This window comes from Lichenostomus cassidix, chromosome 27 (genome assembly GCF_008360975.1).
Source record: "Lichenostomus cassidix isolate B80296 chromosome 27, HeHo_3.0, whole genome shotgun sequence".
Taxonomy (NCBI): domain Eukaryota; kingdom Metazoa; phylum Chordata; class Aves; order Passeriformes; family Meliphagidae; genus Lichenostomus; species Lichenostomus cassidix.
Window position 1 is genome coordinate 3,289,093 of NC_139507.1, and position 19,077 is coordinate 3,308,169.

At 56.5% G+C, this 19,077-nt stretch overlaps 1 protein-coding gene across 2 annotated transcripts; it reads left to right on the forward strand.

Moving 5' to 3' along the window:
- The first annotated feature begins 764 nt into the window (after nt 1–764).
- TNS4 (tensin 4) lies at nt 765–17,833 on the forward strand. Of its 2 annotated transcripts, none has more exons than XM_085083604.1 (13): nt 765–877; nt 6,846–7,483; nt 11,024–11,450; nt 11,609–12,024; nt 12,843–12,929; nt 13,386–13,502; nt 13,758–13,850; nt 14,132–14,209; nt 14,593–14,664; nt 15,649–15,817; nt 16,135–16,203; nt 16,418–16,444; nt 16,971–17,833. In XM_085083604.1, the coding sequence occupies exons 2-13, from the start codon at nt 6,973–6,975 to the stop codon at nt 17,098–17,100; spliced, it is 2,196 nt and encodes a 731-aa protein (XP_084939730.1). In that variant the 5' UTR covers nt 765–877; nt 6,846–6,972; the 3' UTR covers nt 17,101–17,833. The 2 variants fall into 2 exon arrangements, with proteins under 2 accessions (XP_084939730.1, XP_084939731.1); XM_085083605.1 differs by having other exon boundaries at nt 11,612–12,024.
- Nucleotides 17,834–19,077: the final 1,244 nt, after the last annotated feature.

Genomic DNA, 19,077 nt, shown 5'->3' on the forward strand with positions numbered 1-19,077 from the left:
GACATGGTTACCTTTCAAAATATTTTTCAATCTTGTCCCTGTAATATAGCAGGGATAACAGTCAAGTGATGATGGCGTGGACAAACCCTTGGAAGGCGAGAGATTACCTTTAACCAGACTGATGATAATGTGTTTCCCTTTGAACCAATCTCCCTCCTCGAGGCAGCACCTTTGCCACGAGGTAGGGACACAGCCCAGGCAGACACCTCGTCTACTGCTCCTCCCAGCAAAGGGTCTGTGGCGTCTGCAGCACTCGGGAGCAGCTGGTACCTCTGGAAAGGAGCAGGAGGAACTCACCTCTGATGTTACAGCTGGAGGAGAGTCTGTGCTAGTTGTTCCCTCCTCATTTATTGTTACAGCGGACAGCTGAGGTTTGGAGAGGCTGAAGCACAGTCCCCATCAGTCCTGCCCCACTGACAGTGCTGTGGCTGAGAGCTGGGCTGGGGGATGCAGGGACAGAGATAGTCCTTGGCAGCTGTGGCACCAACTCCTCACCTGCAAAGCACAGCAACGTTACCTTGCTCTGCTCCAGCTGAAAGCCATCCCTAGCCGACAGCTGGCAGCTCTGTGCCTCCAGAGTACTATTTGCCTCCAGCCCTGCCGTGCAGGGTGCAGCCTGGCCCCTCGCCAGCCCTGCTCTGCCCCAGCTCCTACCCCGAGCCTGGCGCCTGGGTCTTCCCTGTTGCACCACACCTGCAGGGCACGGAGGGGCGGCGAAGCTCGGCCCAGGTGGGAGGGACCGGGCTCCCGTTAAATCCAAGCTCCCAGAGGACCCGGTCCTTGCACAGACCCACCCTTTGTGGTTTATGAGCTCCAGGTGCTGGAGGTGCTGCAGCGGAGCCGCGCGCAGGAGTGGGGACGAGCCGCTGCAGCCCAGGTACCTCCGAGTGCTGATTCCCAGAGCCCTCTCTGCCTTTGCCATGCCTCTTCCAAGCCCTTTCTTTCTTTCAGTTCTCATGCTAATGCTGCGTGCAGTTCGTATCAGTTCTTCCCTTCCGTCGCTCCTCCTGCTGCTCCTTTGCATTTAGCTGGGGGTTATTCTTGTGCTTTGGGAGGAATCTGCTGCAGGGATCTCAAATAAGCCAAGATGTGGTTGCTCCTGCCCCAGCAGTGCTGCCGGTGGACAGAGAGCGAGCAGTGCTGATCCAGGGTGGGGAAGGCTGCTGGATAATGCTGGGAGCAATGGTGTGGAATTACGCATATTGCTCCGGCTAAGGTTTTGAGGTTTTCTCAAGAGTCCATGGGGTTTATGACATGAGCAATTACCTTTCTTACCCTTTTGAAGCCTATTTAAGATTTCCAGTGGTGTTTGTTGTCTGTGCATGTGTCCAAGTGCGTTTTTCCTTCACTGCCTCAAGCGAGCTCAGCTGAGGTGACGCGGCTGGGATTGTGTGTTCCGATGCGTGTTCCAGTGTCTGCTCCGTGTCTCCTGCCTCCCTGCGGGAGGTTGTGGTGTGGGAATTGTGGAGAGTTCAAGGCAATAAAAGTGCCACGTGGGAACAGAAGTGTCAGTGGCTGAGGCAGAGGTTTCTGTGGAGCCCTGAGTTACTCAGAGTGTTGTGGTACCATTGTAACTTAAGCCACAGACAGCCAGGGAGGTCAAAGCACTGGGAATGGGGTCAGCAGCAAAAATGCTGTGAAACCAAACGCAGGTTCTGGGCCTCCATCCTTGTGTCAGAGGAGAGGGAGCATCGAGAGGATGGCACAGCAGCCAGGGCTCCAGGTGGGAGCACTCAGATCTGCTGCTGGTGTGGGTGGATGTTTTGTGAGAGAGATGGAGTTTGAGGAGGGGAGGAAGAGAATCTAGTCCCACCTCTACTGGTTGGAAGAGCCTGAAGCATGTTCTGCTGCTTCACGAGTTTTCAAGGCCTGGATGCAGCACTGTGCACTGCAGGGGATATGTGCAGGAGAGCACAGATGTGCAGAGCCCTTCTGAAACACCTGCAGGGTGCAGAGCCCCCTGTGCAGCAGCTCCCACCCTCTACCTCCCCTTGGCACCCCTGAAATGCAGGGAAAGAGCCTCTTATGCTGCAGCTTCCTATGTCTAATGCTGCCTAGTGAGTCCCACAAGGGCTGGAGGGAGATGTTCCCATGGTCTCAGAGAAGAAACATCCTGGCTGGTGCTCTGAGGAGCTTGTTAGTGTGTCTGTTCCTGCAACTCATCTCAAACATTCTTAGGATTTGCTAATTTAGCCTATTTTTAGACAGACACTCTGTTCTAAAGACACTGTTGTCCCTGAGCCTCCCATGTCAACTGCTCACCCACAAAGAGGGGAAGGGAAACTTCTGGCTGTGCTGGGACCTCTCTTAGACACAGGGACTAGGATCTGTGCTGATCTTGTACCCAGAGAAGCTCTTGCCAGCGGGGAAAGAACTGCCCCAGGAGAGGAAAAGGGTGTAAGGCAGTGGGAGGGGGAGCTGCTGGAGCAGTGATTTCAACATTCTTAATAACCCGCCTCCTCCAAAACCCTGGAGACCCTTCCAGAAGTCTGAAATGTTGCTAAACAAGCAACACATTGTGGGGGTCCTCAGGGCTGTGGCTGGGGGTGGATGCCTCCTGCTGTGGATGCTCTGGGGTTGCACTGAAGGGTTTCTCGCTGCCCCACCAAAACATCCTGCTCTGGTCATGTGGAGGCTGCTCCAGGGGCTGGTCAGATACCAAGATGCTGTCTGGGATTTCACAAACGCTTCTTCTTGCCGCTGAGATCCCTAATTGCTCATGTCTGAGCGAGGGAGGAGGCTCTGACAGACACCCCTTCTCCCCCGGCCTGGGAGGGCAGCTCCTCCTCGGGCACCAGCTGCCCCATGCCCCAGGTGCTGGAACCCCGCGGAGCTGAGGATATAATAATATCTGCCATGTGATACCGTGGCTCTCCCTGCTCTGCAGGGAAAACACCGCATAACCATGGGAACTTCTTCCCTCAACCCCCTCAGCACGCCCCTCTAATCCAGGCAAGCCGCCCGCAGCCCTCGCAGCGATTAAACTGCCTGTAATGAGCTCTGGAAATCCTGGGTGTCCCAGCAGTTCCCTCTGCCCTTCCTGGCGAGGGGATGTGTAACAGGCTTGTCATCGGGAGGCTCCCAGGGCTCACGTTGCAAGGAAAAACAACCAGACTTGGCAGCTGGCGGAGCTGTTTTGGGGTCTGCGCAGACGGGGAGAGAGGCTGTGTCGCGGCTCGTATGTCTGAGCTCGGAATAACCGCGCTGGGACACCCAGAGCGCAGCTGCCGCCGATGCTGCGGGGCAGCGCTGCCAGCTCCGCCCGTACCCTGCCCGAGCTGGTGCCAGGGGGTCCCACCGGGCTCCCCGAGCTCCCGCAGGCTGAGCAGGAGGGACTTTGCTCTGTGTGGATCCCCGGGCTCGGCCGATGCGGTGTCGCGGGGTTGCGCAGTGCCCGAAGGGTTTGGGAAGGGCGGGCGGTTATCGAACAGCCGGGTGTGCCGGCACAGCCCTGGCCCTGGGGCACCCTGCTTCTCCGAGCCGCGCCCAGCAGCGCCCTGCAGCCCTCCAAACCTGGCACACCACCTCCTGCCCCATGTGGGTGCTCCAGTCCCAGTGCTGACACCCCGAGCCCAGCTCATTTTCCTGCCGGGGTCTGCCTGCCAAGCTGGGCTGGAGCAGGAGAAATGGGGTTACTGGGCTGAACTGAAGCTCCTGCCCCACAAGCTGGGTCTCTTGCTACAACAGGCAGCTCCCTCACTGAGGGCATTTCTAAGAGTGTCATCTGCATCTGAAATCTGTGACTTGTCCCCTTCAGCTTAGGGAGAGTTGTGTTCCACAGTCTGATTCCGGTAGCAGAAACTCTGTAATTTCCAGTCTGGGTGTGTTTGTGTCAGCTTATTTCCATCTCCTTCTCTGCTATCCTTGACTTAGCTGAGACAACAGAGCTCCTTCCTCGGAATTTCCATACAGCCAGTAGATCCCCCAGCCCTGGCTGAACCAGCCTGGCCAGGCACAGCTGCAGTACTGGGGTTCCCTCTGCCAAGGTTGCCCTGATTCTGTCACAGAGCTCGTTCTGCTGCTGCCACAGAGCCCAAGGCATCACTCCTGGCACGGTGTGGATGTGTGTGATGCAGGTTCTTACCTGTGCCCATGCCTGGCCTTTCTTCCCTTCCCGGGGGGCACAGCCAGACCCTGCCCAGCCCTTGCTGGGTCTGAGCACGGGGACACTGCCATTCCCAGTGGCTCTTGGGATGTCCTGGTGTCTGTGGGCAGCATTTGCTTGTCCCACTCTGGCGGCCAGCAGCCACCCTGTGATTCCCCTCCTTCACCTCCACCCTGCTCCTCCAAGCAGAAGAGCCCACAGCCGAGGCTCAAAATTCCTGTGAGGAGCCTGGGAGACCTCTCACTTCAACCCAGAGAAGGGAAGGGAGGAGAAATGAGGTTTGGAGGCTAATTCTGGCAGCTTCACACATGAGAAAGATCAAAAACTCGGGGCAGGAGTACAAGAAAGGAGGGAAGCTGTTGCGTGCATGCTCCTGGAAGCCCCGACAGCCCTGGTTCATGCATCCTGCACGTTATTTCTGTACCTACTTAAATTAAAACCAGCCTTGTCTTGCGGATGCTGACTGGAGCCAGGCAGTTCTTCTCCCCAGGGGAGAATCCAATTTTCACTCCATCTCGCTTGTGTTTTTGACCTGGAATGACTCTTCTTTTTATATTTAACAAACGCTCCCTCTGAGCCTCGTACCACACTGCACTTCTCACGCAGAGCTGGCGGTGCTGTGGCACACGATGCCCCAAGGCAGGAGACCTTGGGTGGTTTCCCAAGGTGGGCATCTGCTTGCCTGGGCTCTGGCCACCCCCTGACAGGGCCGTGCTGTGACCCAGCTGGAGGTGACACGTGCTCTGTGGGCAGAGCATGGCCAGCCCAGCTGCTGTGGGAAGTGGAGGCTGGCTCCCAACCTGCTCCTGTCTCCACTTCACCTTGGGGTTTGGGTCCAGAAATGCCAAGGAAGAGCCACATGCTGGTGCTGGCCATGGCACGGCCAGCAGAGAGGGCACCATGGGCTGTGGCATTGCTGCAGTCATGGGAGGGACCTCACCACCTGTACCCCAGTGTCTGACAGATCCCTTCACAGCTGGTTCTCCATGGGGATAACCTGCTCCAGACTCAGTCCTTCTCCCCTAGGAGCTGGAGCAGAACTCGCTCCACCAGCATAGCCCCAAATTCCCAGAGGTTCCCATCTCTAGGATTAATTAGCTGCAATTCAGAGGTGCCTTGGACCTGTCTAATCCAGGAGCACATCCCTGCTCCTGAGCCACTCCTATGCCAGCCCTGCAAATAAAACCTCAGAGGCTCAGGAGACACTGCTGGGGCTGAGCTGGCAGGAAGGTAAATGGGGTTGAGGTATTTATTCACTCCTGCAGCCCTCCATGCTCTCAGAAGCCCTGGAGAGGGCTTTACCTGCTGTGACTCGCCCGGGGCTGGGAGCAGACAGCAGTGATGTTTTGCTTCTAACTCCCTACTCTTCATGAGCCCGGGGTATTCCAGGTGTCTCTCTAGCAAGATGTGGGGCTTCTCCAGGGTTATATAACTCATCCAGGGCCACCCTCTGTACCTGCTCTCAACACCTGGCTGAGCAATGAGTCACCGATTACAGACAGTGACGCAGGGCACCAGCCCTGCTCCTGCCCATGCCCACGGGGCCGAGGGACTGGCTGCCTTGGAGCAACGTGTCTCGTTCCTAATCCTGTGACTCCATCGTTAATCAGCCCAGGATAAGCGAGCAAATAAGTCCGTCATTGGAGACTGGTGCAGGACAGGACAAATATTTTATGAAGTGTACCCCTGTGTTTGTGAGTGTCACACATCAAATCCGCACAGGATATGGATGGGGAGCCCTGAGCTGTGGGATTAACTCCTGCCAGCAAACCTTTGGCTCTGGATCTCTGGATACCCCGTGGCCCCCACCAGTGCTGCACTCCCCAGGGAGCAGAGAGGATGATGTGGTGCCAACACAGGGAACGTGCTGGGCTTGGATGTCCCCAGCATGGAGACACTGGGCTTGGCTGACACAGCAGGTACAGAGGGGGATGGGGATATTGTCTTCATCCCAAGCCAAAGGAGTGAAGGTCCTTCTGTGTTTGGTGCCAGCACATTGTTGAGAGACAGCTCCCACCAAGCAGGAGGGGAGCAGCAGCTGGAGGAACCCCATTTGATTGCTGATGCAGCAGGACAACTTCCCCACCTCCAAATAGCATCCCAAGACCCTTTTTCCTAGACCCCTGAGAGAAGCAAACCTCATTCCATAAGGCTTTATGATGGGGAATGAAAGAATACTTTCCACCTAAAGCAAAGCCAGGGAGTATTCAAAACGTATCAGTAGTCAGATTCCTTGAGCAGCGCCATGACTGAGGCAGCAGCCACGTCCGCAGGCTTCCAGACTCACGTTGTACCAGGAAAATAAAATCCTGGATTAGCTGTACACCCACTTGCAGGACGCTGCCCTGGCAGGCAGCTCCAGCTTTCTGCCCCACAGGGCTCCAGGCTTGCTGGCTGCACTTGGATGGCTCCTGGTGGTCAGGGTCCCACGGGAAGGCTGTTAGAGTGAGACTTCATTTCATTCTTAATCCAGAAAATTAGCAAATAAAAGCAGGATTCCATTTTAGGCCTTTGAATCCTGAAAAGCTGCTGCCAGTGAGTCTTTCATGTGCTTGCCCGGCTACGCTGTGGCACAGGGAGCAGAGGCTGGAGGGGGTGGAAAAGCAGGACAGGGTGACTTGTTTTCATACAAGCTGAATTCCAGCTTTCACTCCAAATCCCCGTTTTTATAGACTTTTCCGCTGAAGTCTGCTCCTGCCCGGGGCATGCCTGTGTAACCGCTCCTCTCTGCATTCCTCAGATTCTTATTCCGCTGGAGACTGGATTGAAGACGGGGTCTGAATTCCCTGGTGGAGGAAGGAGGCGAGGAGGAGGAGAAGGAGGAGGTTTCCCTTGGCCTCTAAGCTGTGAAACCGGAAAACCAAACCATGTCCCAGGTCATAGAATCCCACGTGCTGCGTGTTGGACAGACTGTGTGTATTTCCTCACCGGAGGAAAGCAAGAGCCTGCACCCGCCGGGCTATCCGGGCTGCTCCACGCTGCCAGGCAAGTATGTCTACTACTCCACAGAAGCCTGGACTGATTCCCACTCCATGGTGCATCCCAAGGCTCTCCTGCTTCCTGGTGGGAGAGTGTACGGAGCCCAGCCCGTGTCGGAGCATGTGGCAGCTCACACACAGGGGAAGGTGCAGCAGGATTCCTCCTTGGAGAGACCCCCTGCTCAGTGGCAGCCAAAGGAGGAGGAGAACACCAGCATGGATCCTGACGCTCAGCCCATGTCTCCCTCCCTGGACATAACCATAGAGACTCTCAACCAGATGATCCTAGAAATAGATCCGACCTTCCAGCCGCTGCCGTGCAGGCCGGTGAAGGACGCAGCCCAGCCTGCTGCTCAGGGTGACACTGCAGCCACCAAGAAGCAGGACCCGGAGGCAATAGGTGAGGCAAAGGCAGCACTCGGGCTGTGGAGCTGGAGAAGCTCCAATCTGCTGGAAACCCTGAGCCTGGGGCAGAGGGTTGGGCACACACCTGTTCCCATGGGCAGAACAAGGTCCTGTGCTCCTGGGCAAGCTGGAAATGGGCATCAGGGACATTCCCCACTGTCCCCAGTAGGACCAGTGTGGGGGAATGTTTCCTGGCATTGGGGCTCCATATCAAGGAGCAGGACAGGCTGTGTATCCAAGCTCTAACACCAGTGCTTGCATAGCCCTGGTCTGATCACTGTTGACACGTCTCATGTCCAGCCAGCTCAAAGGGATCCAGAAGGGAACAGGGTAAACAGCCTTTAGTTCTACCTGATGTTTCTTTCCTTGTGTTTGGAGAAAACAATTCTCATTACAAATGGGACTTGCAGTTCTTGGAAAAACTTCTAATCCCAGTTGTCACCATCAGTGACTGGCCCTGGGCTCTGGGTACCCTGTGAGGACTCAGCTCCCCTCAAGGGCAGCAGAGCCTTTCCCAGGGTCACACTTGACCTGTGGGAGCACATGGATTTGCAGCCAGATTTCCAGAGCCCTGGGCTAAGGTATCGAGTGTTACACAACCATCCCATTTAAGTGTTCCCAATTCTTGTGCCAGGGAAATTCTTTTTCCAGGGCTTGTGCACTCCTCGGGCAGCATACCTGGCATAGGCAAGGCACCAGCAGCACATACCAGCCCTGTCTCTGCTCACGAGTTCCTTATGTGAACCCTTGTGCAACTCTTCCCTGTCATCCCCGAAATCCATGGTCTGATCTGTGAGCTGCTCCTGATACAAATATTCCTGCCGGGGCTCTTCTGCTCATTTTAGGTGTTCAACACCCTGTGCATGGGGCAGCCCCAGCACACAGGGAGCTGAAACTGCTGACGGGATGGATCTAGCGTGGTTCAGCTGCCTCTAGGCTCACTGCTTCCCGAAAGCCTTACTGCCCATCCCACTCTTTACACATGGCAATACCTTGACAATCTGTCCCCAGGCCTCTTTCCACATGAAGGTCAAATGTGTGGGTGTTAAAGGCAAGAAAAAAATTCAGTTCTCCCTGAGCCCTTGTGCAAACACAAGGATGGCAGGGCTGGAGCAGGATGAGGTGGGTGTAAGGGTCCTGGCACTGCAGCAGGGTAATTCCAGAGCAGACAGTGTCCCTGCTTCCTGCCGGGATGGGCAGGGTGGCCTTGCAGATAAAGAACTGTGACAAAGTGCAGATTCAGCTCTGACTTCTCAGTCCTTGACCCATTCCACTGCCCCACTTCAGGCATTGCTCGGGGAATGGAGTCTTGGGCAGCTCCACAGGTAATGTGCTAGTGGTTTGGAGAATCTGGTTCCAAGTGAGGAACTGAACATATGGAAAGCTGGCCACGAATTCAGAGGGAAAAGCCTCACTTCAGCTTTCATTTTCTTCTAACAGCACTTGGTTTTTACACAAGCTTCCTCCCACAGTGAGGCATCCCCATTCACCCACCTTCTCCTGCTCCAGCCTTGCAACCTGAGCCCTGATGTGAGGGTGGCAGGGACTGATGGTGCCCAGAGAGGCAGAAGGGCTTGTTCTTGTCTAGTGGAGACCGTGAGGAAGCTTTAAACATGGCACTCCATCCTGATGGGTCCCTTCCAACTCAGCATATTCTGTGTTTCTATGAAATGGTGCAGCAATAGGAGACATGTTCATGAGAGTCACTGTTGTCTCTGGAGCTCGATCTAGAGGAGAGGAGAAAGCAGATCTTAGCCCTCGGCTTGCGTGACATCTGGGCGCCGTGTTTGCGGCACTTTTGCCACTCCTTGAGGCTGGAAAACTTGCCAAGGTCTTGAGCAAATATTTGAGGTTTAACCACAGGTGATAAGAGGAGCAAAGGCAGAGAAGTAGGAGGTAAAAGGCCTCATGAGCCTGGTGCACAGACGCCTGTCAGTTCCTTAAAGGACAATTAAAATCCCCATTTCTTTCTCCTTTTGAGGAGGCATGGACAAAAAGCACCTGGCCAGGAGCTCTCTGCAGGGCTTTGTGCACTGATACCAGGACACATGGCTGCAGAGCTGCTCCAAGGCTGGGCACTGGAGGAGCTGCTGCTGGCAGCAAGGCTGTGGAGGGGCAAGGCTCTGGCTCTGTCCTGCCATGATCCAGCTGTGTCCCCACCTCAGACCAGCCTCCCTGACTCACCCAGCACCTCCTTGGTGCTCATGGCTGGCTGTGTTTATCCAATCCTGTGCTGGGATTGGCATGGAGAAAGGGCTCAGGGAGTAACTTTTGTACAGACCTGTGCTTTTCCTGCTCATCCAGCTCCGTGCCCCAGAGTTCTGGTTGTTCCTTGCAGTAGCCAGGGCCAGCAGGTCCATCAGAGCTTGTCACACCCTGGCCAGGGAGTTCAGGGCTGTCAGAGCAGTTTGTCTTTGCTGCAGCGAAAAGGTTTTTCCCTCTCCGAGAAACACCTTTGAGAAGGGGAACTTTCCTGAACTCCATGACAGGGCAAGAACCAGGCGATGAAAGCAGAGCTGGGCAAGTCCAGACTGGAAGGGAGGTGCACACCTCTGGCACTGGAGTGATTAACCACGGGAGCAGCTTCCCTGGGATGGGATGACTCTGCCATTGCTGCAAGCCTTTAAATCGAGTCTGAGTGTCTGAGTTGCTAAAAGACCTCTTCCAGTACAGCCAGAAATGCTGGCTTTGTCCAAGGAAGCACTGTTGACGTGCACCAGGCACCCCTGGTCCTGGCCATGAGGTTCCACTGAGGGTCTTGAACAAGAGACACTCAGTCAGGTGTGTTGTCCTGTCACCAAAGGCAACTGGAGGGGCTGGAAGTGCCTGGCTCTGAGCACAAATGGAAAGGCAGAAAGAATCCCACAGCAGGACACAGGCACAGAAAAAATTCTCTAGAGAGATTTGTGCAGGGTGGGAGGAGGGATCAGCCAGCCCCTGCCTGGGTCTGTGCTTGCTGCCAGCATGGCAGGTCCTGTAGTGGACACCACAAGTATTTTAACTGCCCCTGTCCCACGTGGATTTCCTCTGCCTCGCACCCTGCTGCCATAGTGTGGATGGAAGTCCAGCAGTACCTGGGGTCAGGTGACATCCCCCTGCTCCCCTGCCCAGTCCCCTCCCAGGGTGTGCAGGGCCACCTTCTGAACCTGACGTCATCCCGGGGGGAGCAGGCAGATGTTTTTCTCTTGAGTCAGGTACAAACAGAGCTGCTGCTGGAGGGAACACCCACCTCTGGCTGCAGGTCTCGGCAGGTCCTGGCTGGGTAATGCTGGCGAGGGGGGTCTGAGCAGCCAGACATGACCGCACATAACCCCCTTCCTGGGAGCCTGCCAGCACCGGGGCGGTCGCTGCACTTTGGGATCTGTGAGGAGTCAGCCCTCACAGGGTCTCAACAAAGGGTAGGGCTGGACCCCCAGCCCTGCAGAGGGAGAGCCAAGATTCATAGCAGGAAGAACAGACACGTTTCCCAGGGAGCTTTGCTGAGGAACCCAGCTTGGTCACCAGATCCTTCACGACCTCCTCTCTCTCCTTGCAGACATCAAGTACATAGAGCTGACTCCGGGCAGAGCCACGGGGCCTGACCTGCCACAGGGCTCCCCCAGCCCGTCAGGCACCCCCTTCTCCAGGTCCCCCCAGGCCAACAGCTTCCTGCCCCAAAAAGGGGGACTCGGAGGCAAATACAGCACCAGTGACAGCGTGGTTTTCTCAAGCCCACCCGGACCCTCAAGCCCCCGGTCAGCCACCCTGAGCTGCAGTAAAGCATCTGAGAGCACCAGCGCACCCCAGCAGTGCCTGGCAGGACACACAGACACCATCTCCTACAGCCCTGGGACCCCTGGCACCTCCCCAGGCATCGACAACCTGCTGAAGCCCATGCATGTGTTGAGGGCCCAGCAGCGAGGCAGCTGGGTGTCCCAGCTCTCCACCAGCCCTGGCTCCGACACCAGCTACATCCTGGGCAGGTAAATGCCACCCATGCCTGGCAGAAGTGGCACAGGGCAGTACCCCAAATCCCACATCCCATGGGCTGGGAGATGATGCCCTGCAGGGCTGGTGCAGTCGCTGGGGTGGGCTCTGTGTGCAAACACCCCCTGATCTCTGCTCTATGTCCCTCTTGCAGCAGCACCCACTCGCTCCACAATGAGGACTCGGATGCTTCAGCTGCTGCCTGTGCATCGCCCAGCAGCTCCCTGGGCAGCCCCTGCTCCCCTTCCTCTGGCATCGTGTCTCACTCCAGGGAAGCTCTTGGCCAGAGCTCCCCCCAGTCCAGGGCAGGCAGCTCCCCCAGCACCAGCACCTCCCTGGCCCAGAAGGGTCAGGCCAGCAGCTGTCCCCCCTCCATCCTCACCTCCGCGGCAGACATCCCGGTGCTGCTGGTGAATGGGTGCCTGGAACAAGGAGATGGATCCCCCCGGCTGGCCAAAGCTCCCCCCAGCTCTGCCATGCAGCTTCCCCCGTCTGGCTGCAGCCCAGCCTCGAGGCTCGGTGGTCTGAACAACGCGGTGTCAGCGCCAGCGCTCAGCTGCCTCTCGGACAGTGAGTCACAGGGCAGGGTGGGGAGGAGCTGCAGACCCAAAAGCTGCTGGGAAAGGGGAGCAAACCCCATTTCCCCTCTAGTTTAGCTGTGGATTATAGACACAAAGGATGAGAGGTCCTTGCTGGAGCTCCTTGCTCCTTGTCTCCCCGTGGTCCAGGTGGTCTCCAGGTCATGGCTGGTGACCCTGGATTAGCCACAGCCTTCTGCCCACTGGTGTCCTGGGGTATGGGCTCAACAGGCAGGAATGCTCTGCTCCCTCAAGGAGGTGCAGATGCACCTATTTATAGTACCTGAGAATGAAAAACATCATTCTGTCCTGTCCTGCTCGTTTGCAGGCCCAGACTGGGTCAGGAGGAGGGGTTGGGGTTCCCATTTGCTCTGAGGATACCAAAAGGTACCAGAGTTCACAAGGTCCCTCATTCAAGGGCAAACACTGGGGCTATTGTTCTCTGGAAGAGATGAGCAGAGGCAGCTCTCGGGGCAGAGGGCTTTAATTGGGATCCTTATGGGAATAGCAAGAGGGTGTGTGGGTCAGATCCTGGTGTAAATCCCATGGTCCAGTGGGTTGTGCAGGGCTGGGCAGGCTGGCACTGCCAGGGGATTCCATGTGACCTTCTCTGCACTACATCACAGCCTGCCAAGAGAGATAATTACGTGGAGAACAAGCTATTCTGAGGAGTGGGGAGGAAAGGATTCAAAAGGATTGAAAAAACTCCAGCCCTGGCCAGCCTGAGAGAGAAATGTCTTTGCTGGGCTCTGTCACTTGCAGAGGTCCTTCAGGTCCCTGCTGGCCTTTACACCCTGGGGTCTCTTGCAGGTCCCCTCAAGGCTGGGCAGCCCACCATGAAGTTCGTGATGGACACATCGAAATACTGGTTCAAGCCAAGCATCAGCAGGGACCGAGGTGAGGCAGGGAAGGCTCTGCGGGTGTGACCCCACCTCGGGTTCCAGCCTGTCCCTGGAGTTCTCCAGTGTCCCTGTGGGGACTTGGTGGGGGGCAATTCAAAGCCTACTGGGGGCTGATGGGTGTGGAGAGACCTTCTCACAGGTTCAGGGTTGAGTGCCACAGCCCCTCTGTGTCCTCCAAGTCCAGCAAAGCTCCTCCTGCCTCTGTGCTGTCACACAGCATGGCCTGGGCTGGGGCTGAGTGTCCTGGGGACTGCAGGGACCTCTGGGACCGAGCCAGGGCCCTGCAGGGATGCTGCAGTCAGTGCCACACAAGCGTTGTGTGCGTCCTTGGCACACGCTCCAGAGCTTTTCCTGCTGCTGCCAAGGAGTGACTCCCTGCAGAGCACCAGGGCACAGTGTGGGGAGGTCCCACCTGTTGTGCTTGGCTGAGCCCCTGCCTGTGCTCTGACAGCCATCCAGCTGCTGAAGGACAAGGAGCCAGGCACGTTCCTCGTGCGGGACAGCACCTCGTACCGGGGCTCCTTCGGACTGGCCATGAAGGTTCCTGGCTCTCCATCCGGCCAGACAGGTATGGGGGGCTAACAGGGGGGTTGCTTCAAGAGTTTAACTGAAACTACTCCAACTAACGCCAGATGAGAAGCCACAGGACTCTGGTGTGTGGGAGATGCTGGCAGTGAGTCTGTGGGTGCCCATGTCACCTCTCACAGGGGAATGGCAGAGCAGCACAGCTCCAGTGATGCCCAGCAACAGGACTCTGGGGTGGGCAGGGGTGACACAGTGGTGCTGGGGGTGGTCCTGATGCTGGTTTTGGTCCCTCTTGCAGGCGAGGAGAGCAGTGACCTCGTCCGGCACTTCCTCATCGAGTCCTCCACCAAAGGGGTTCACCTGAAAGGTGCCAGCGAGACGCTGTATTTTGGTAAGGACGGTGCTGTCACCCACAGCAGCCCTGGCAGCCCCAGGAGCTGTTTCCAAAACCCCCGGAAACACCACCAGACAGGAGAGGGTGAATGTGTTGTGCACCCACCAGCACAGGAACCCCCCAGCCCCTGGTCCTGCCCACACTTTCCTGACAGTGAGGCCATGGCAGTGGCTCCAAAGAAGGAACAAGAGCTCCCTGGGACATTATTGTGGGGTTGAGACATGTGGGTGGGGGGTTTCAAGCAGTAGCACCCCCCCAACTCACGGTTCTTGTTGCAGGGAGCCTCTCTGCATTCGTCTACCAGCACTCCATCACCCCACTGGCACTGCCCTGCAAGCTCAGCATCCCCACCCGAGGTAAGTGATGGGACAGGAGGGATGCTCTGAGCAGCACCTTTAGGGAGGTGGGGGTGGTCCTGAAGTGGGGAGGGGGCTGAGCCCCCCGGGTGCCTGTGAGGAGCTGCTCCCCTGGCTCCAGGTGAAGCAGGGACCTGCAGAGTTGACCTGGGCACGGGACAGGGGTGACTCCCTTCCGCTGGGGATGGGGAGAGGGCAAGGGAAGCAGGAAGATCAAAGGTGAGCAGAGCCAGGAGAAGGAAATGGAGGACAATTAAGTTAATTACTGCTCTAAACCCCTGCAATTAGAGTGGTCCTGAGCCTTATCTCTTGTGAGATAAGGAACAGCCAAAGAGGTGACCAGCACAGCCCAGCCTGTGGCATCCTGCTTGTCCTTTGTGCAGATCTCGCTGATGGAGAGGACAGCCCTGACTGCGCTCCTGAATCCACCCTGGCCCTGGCCAGGAAAACTGCAGGTGAGGACAGGAGGTGGCCCTGAGGACAGCCTGGCTAGCAAGAGCTGGAGCCCTGGGCACACCATGACAGCAGCAGGTCACCCTTGTGCAGTGGTGGGGACCAGTGTGACATCCCCCCTCCAGCTTCCCCACCATGCTGGAAATACCAGCAGGATTTCTACAGATTTTTCCCTGGGATGCAAGGGAACCTGATATTTTTAAAGAAAGGAGACTTTGGGCTCTTAAGATGCTTGAAAACACAGTTCTTGAGGTCATGAGGCTGATAAAAGACCCCCAGATTCCACAGTTTTAAATAGTTCCTGATTTTTAAGCCTCTCTCCTGGATGGGCTTCAATGAAGATTGAACAGCTGGAAGTTTAGGAGAGGGATGGGCAGTCAGGGGCTGGTTGAATTGCTGAGGGATCTTATGAGGGATGTGTGGGAATGGCAGAGCAGGATGAGGAAGGGTCTCTGCACCCCAGCCTGGGTGGGCTCCAGGTGAGAGCAAAGAGCGAAGGGCAGGAGACCACATGGATGGGTCACAACGCAGGCTGGGGAGCTGGGAACTGCTTTGTTTTGCTGGAAATTCTGAAAAATCAGTTGGCAAGCTGGAAAGTTTAGTTTGACCCAGAACAGCCCTTTAAACAGCTCAATCAGCCTGAAGTGTCATGTTTTAGGTTGGCCTTCAGCCCTTCGTTGGCTTGGGGTATTTCTGCTTTTCATTAAAGGAAATATGTAACAAACAGAAAAAAAAACCCCAGCAAATGTGACATTTAGAAACGGGAAATTAAATACTTTGACTTTTACAACAATTAGTGCAAAGAATTAAAGTAAACCAAACTAAATTAGCGAAGAATTTCTGAGTCACCAAATCTTTTAATTTTCGTCAAAACAAACCTGACCCGGGTCCGTGTGAGGGATCTGCAGGATGACCCCTGGGACCCAGCCCTGGACCTGGCCCGTGGTCACATCCGTGCTGAGTCGAGCCCTGTGCTGTCCTTGCAGTGTGCAACGTCCTGTACCTCAACTCGGTGAATGTGGAGACGCTGACGGGAGCCCCAGCCATCCTGAAAGGGATCTCCTGCACCTTGGAGCTGGAGACGCTGCCCACACCCACCCTGGTGCACTTCAGGGTGACAGAACAGGGCGTCACGCTGACTGATGTCCAGAGGAAGTAAGAGCCCAGGGTGGGCCAAGGGGGGCTCGTGGAGAGGCAGCTCCCTCCTCACCTCCCAGCCTCAGGAAAAGCTGCCCTGGTTGGACAAACCCATTTTTGTCCAGGGATGGACTTGACCCCGTGTTACAGCACACAGTGCTGCGCATGGCAGCATGGCAGGGGTGGGATGCAGGAGCCAACTGCACCCAGGGTTGGCATTTTGAGATGCCTTGAGGCCCTCGTTCCCCCACAAGCATAATCCAGGCCTTGGATTATCAAACTCATGTCCTTGCCCAGGCCCTTCCCTCTCCTAACACTTCCCTCTCTTCTTCCAGGGTGTTTTTCAGGCGACACTACCCCTTGGCTGCCATCAGGTTCTGTGGGATGGACCCTGAGAACAGAAAGTGAGTTTTGGGTGGCCATGCCTGTCAGAGTCACCCACTGTGCTCCCTTCCCTGTGGTTCCCAGTGCCTCTGCACCACTTCAAATCCCAAATCCCATAAAACTGCCCTGGACGCACTGTGCTGGGGTGGATCTAAACATAACCCTTGGCTTTGCAGCTGATGGAATGAGTTAAACATCAGCCTTTGAGCAACTCCAATTCTGTTCTTCCCCCAGGTGGCAGAAGTACTGCAAGTCCTCCAGGTAAGAGCAAGGACCTCCCGCGTGGAGTGGGGGTTGGAATCTGGGGGAATTCTGCTGCTTTGGGAAGAAGCTGAGTTGCAGAGCAGCAAAGAATCAGCTTTAAAATGAGGAGAGGATGTGGTGGAAGTTACCATGGTGGCAGGATGAGGCGTGGGACTGATGGGTGAAGCTTTAGGGAGGGTTTGCTCTGTAGGTTTGGATGAGAGGTTTGGCTGAGCCCAGTTCTCCACATCCCCTCATGCAGAACCCCCCATCCAAATCCCACAGCCTTCCCAGGGACTTGTGCTGGGCTCAGGAAGTGAGTTTATATCTGGCTCTACCTTGTGCTCAAGAATCCTTTCACAGCTGGAGAAGCCTTGCCAAAAACGCTCCTCCCGGCTGCTTGGCTTCCAAGGAAACGTGATTGGGGAGCAGGCCAAGGTGGAATTGCTGGAACTGGGATTTGGCTTTGAGGCTGGGGCTGGTTTCAGCCTATTCCTTCATATTCCTGGATGCAAACTGACTAAGCCTCTCTCCTTTCTCAAAGAATCTTTGGGTTCGTGGCCAAGAGCCAGACAGACTCGGAGAACCTCTGTCACCTGTTCGCAGAGTATGACACCGTGCAGCCAGTGTCACTCGTCATTGACCTGCTCCGCCAGCTCCTGCCCAGCCCATAGGGACAGAGCCCAAGGATGCTCAGGGCTGGCAGCTGCCCACACACTGCTGAGCTTCTCCTGCTCCCCTTCTCCTGCTTCTGGGTTGCATTTTGGCAACAGCACGTATTTAGACTTTTTTGTTATGCACCATCACACATCAGGAGCCTCAGCTAAAGACTTTCAGCTCTGGTGGAATGAGATGCTCCTCCAAATCTCTCCGTGGGGCACTGGCTGCCCAAAGGAAGGGACAAGAGCTGCCTGGGCAGGATGGGAGCTGTGCTCCATACAGAACTACTGCCCCTCACCTGGCACCATCAGCTCTGAAGGACCCCAATGCTCTGGCTGGGGTTCCTACTGGCCGTGGGGGTCCCTTGTGCTCAGGGTGTCTGGGCTGAGAGAGGTCATGGAGCTGAGCTGAGCTGAGCTGAGCTCCCACCACTGGGGACTCAGCCCTGACCTCCCAGTGCTGCGGGAGGGGAGGTCTGGGGCAGGCAAGGGGGAGGAATCACTCCCTGAGCAGCACAAAGAGGCAGCTTTGCAAATCAAAGTGTATAAAATCACCAAGCCCTGCTAGAAACCTGCTTCCCTCAAGGAGCAAGCAGCATCCACAGGCAGGAATGACAGAGCAGTGCATTTCTCCTGGTGCTGGGAAATTCTCCTGCCCTTTTACGCAGCATGGGGTTACAGGCGGGTTCAACCTCCCAGCCCTGCAGAGAGCTGGGAAATAAATGGTGACATTTTCATGACAGTGAAACATCGGGTTTTTTGGAAATGACTTGCCTGAATTTGGGCCGGCTTCTCAGATGACGTAAATTGGCAGGGCCTGGAGGAAGCCAGTGCTGCCATGATCTGCAGCAGATGAAGGGTCAGCTCATGCTGTAGCTTGGAGCAGAAAGTGTCTCCGAAGCCACTGCGCTGTGCTCTACCTTAGTTCTCCCTTTGTGCCTCTGCATTCATTTAATTTTGGCCCCAGTGTTAACAAACCCTCTCAGGGGTATTTTCAATTAAGCAGTAGAATATTTATCCTGCCACAGGCACCACAGGGATGGCAGCAACAGACATTTGCTCTGCTACGGAGCAGCTGATCAGATGTACCCAGGGCAGTCCCTCTCCTCCAGCTAGGCAGTGGAGCAGGTCCAGTTGCAGCAGCTCTTGGCAATGACCAAAACACATATTAGGGTCACTGTGGGGGGAGCACATGGGACTCTGAGAGGAGACATGAGCAGCTTTGTCCCCCTGGTCCCTCTGTCCCAAGCTGTGCTTAGCCAGAACCCAGCACTGCAGGGTGGGTTCCGGGCAGGTCCCCAGGGGATCCCAGTGCCTCTGCTGTCCCTGTGGTGCTGCAGGGACCCAGGGGATGCAGCTCCCCAAGGTCACAGGCAGTTCAGGCTGTGGCCCCGAGCCCTGGGGCCCTAGGGCAGGTCTGGGACCCCCAGAGCCAGACTCTTGTGGTTATCATGATGCTAGTCAGGATCAGCAATTAGTAATGAGGACAGGAAAAGGCTTTGGCTCTAAACGGTGCTTTGAGGGGGTCGTGCTTCCCCCCCGAGCCCAGCCAGCCCTGGTAGCCATCAGCACAGGGCTGGGGCATGGAGCCGGGCTCCCGGAGCGCTGGCGTCGGCCCTGGTCCGGTGGCCGATCTGCCGTGCCAGCGGATTTCTGGGCTGTGGCCACCCCCAGCCTCGTCCCAGGGGTGTTTGCACAACGCCAGCAGCGCCAGCCGCGCGGCTCCGGTAACCGGAGCATCCGACTGGCGCCAGCCCCGGATGGCACTGCCGGCCCCGGGAGCCACCAAACAGGGACTCGGCGAACGCCTGGGCCGTGACCCCGGGCAGCGCTGGCTGCAGACACTGGGAGAGAGCCAAGCCGTGAGCGGGAGGCGTGCGGCTGTCGCAATTCCTGTGCCTGGGCATCTGCCGCCTGCATCCTGACACCCTCCCAAAACACCGGGCGGGGCTGGAGATGCCCGGTGCACCCTGGCACCAGCAGGCACCTGCA

Bases quoted from the DNA above. Each gene is read 5' to 3' on its own strand.
- TNS4 (XM_085083604.1), top strand. From the start codon at position 6,973: ATGTCCCAGGTCATAGAATCCCACGTGCTGCGTGTTGGACAGACTGTG. The intron at 12,025-12,842 runs GTGAGTCACAGG...GGTCTCTTGCAG, and splicing joins GCTCAGCTGCCTCTCGGACA to GTCCCCTCAAGGCTGGGCAG. The intron at 13,503-13,757 runs GTATGGGGGGCT...TCCCTCTTGCAG, and splicing joins CTCTCCATCCGGCCAGACAG to GCGAGGAGAGCAGTGACCTC.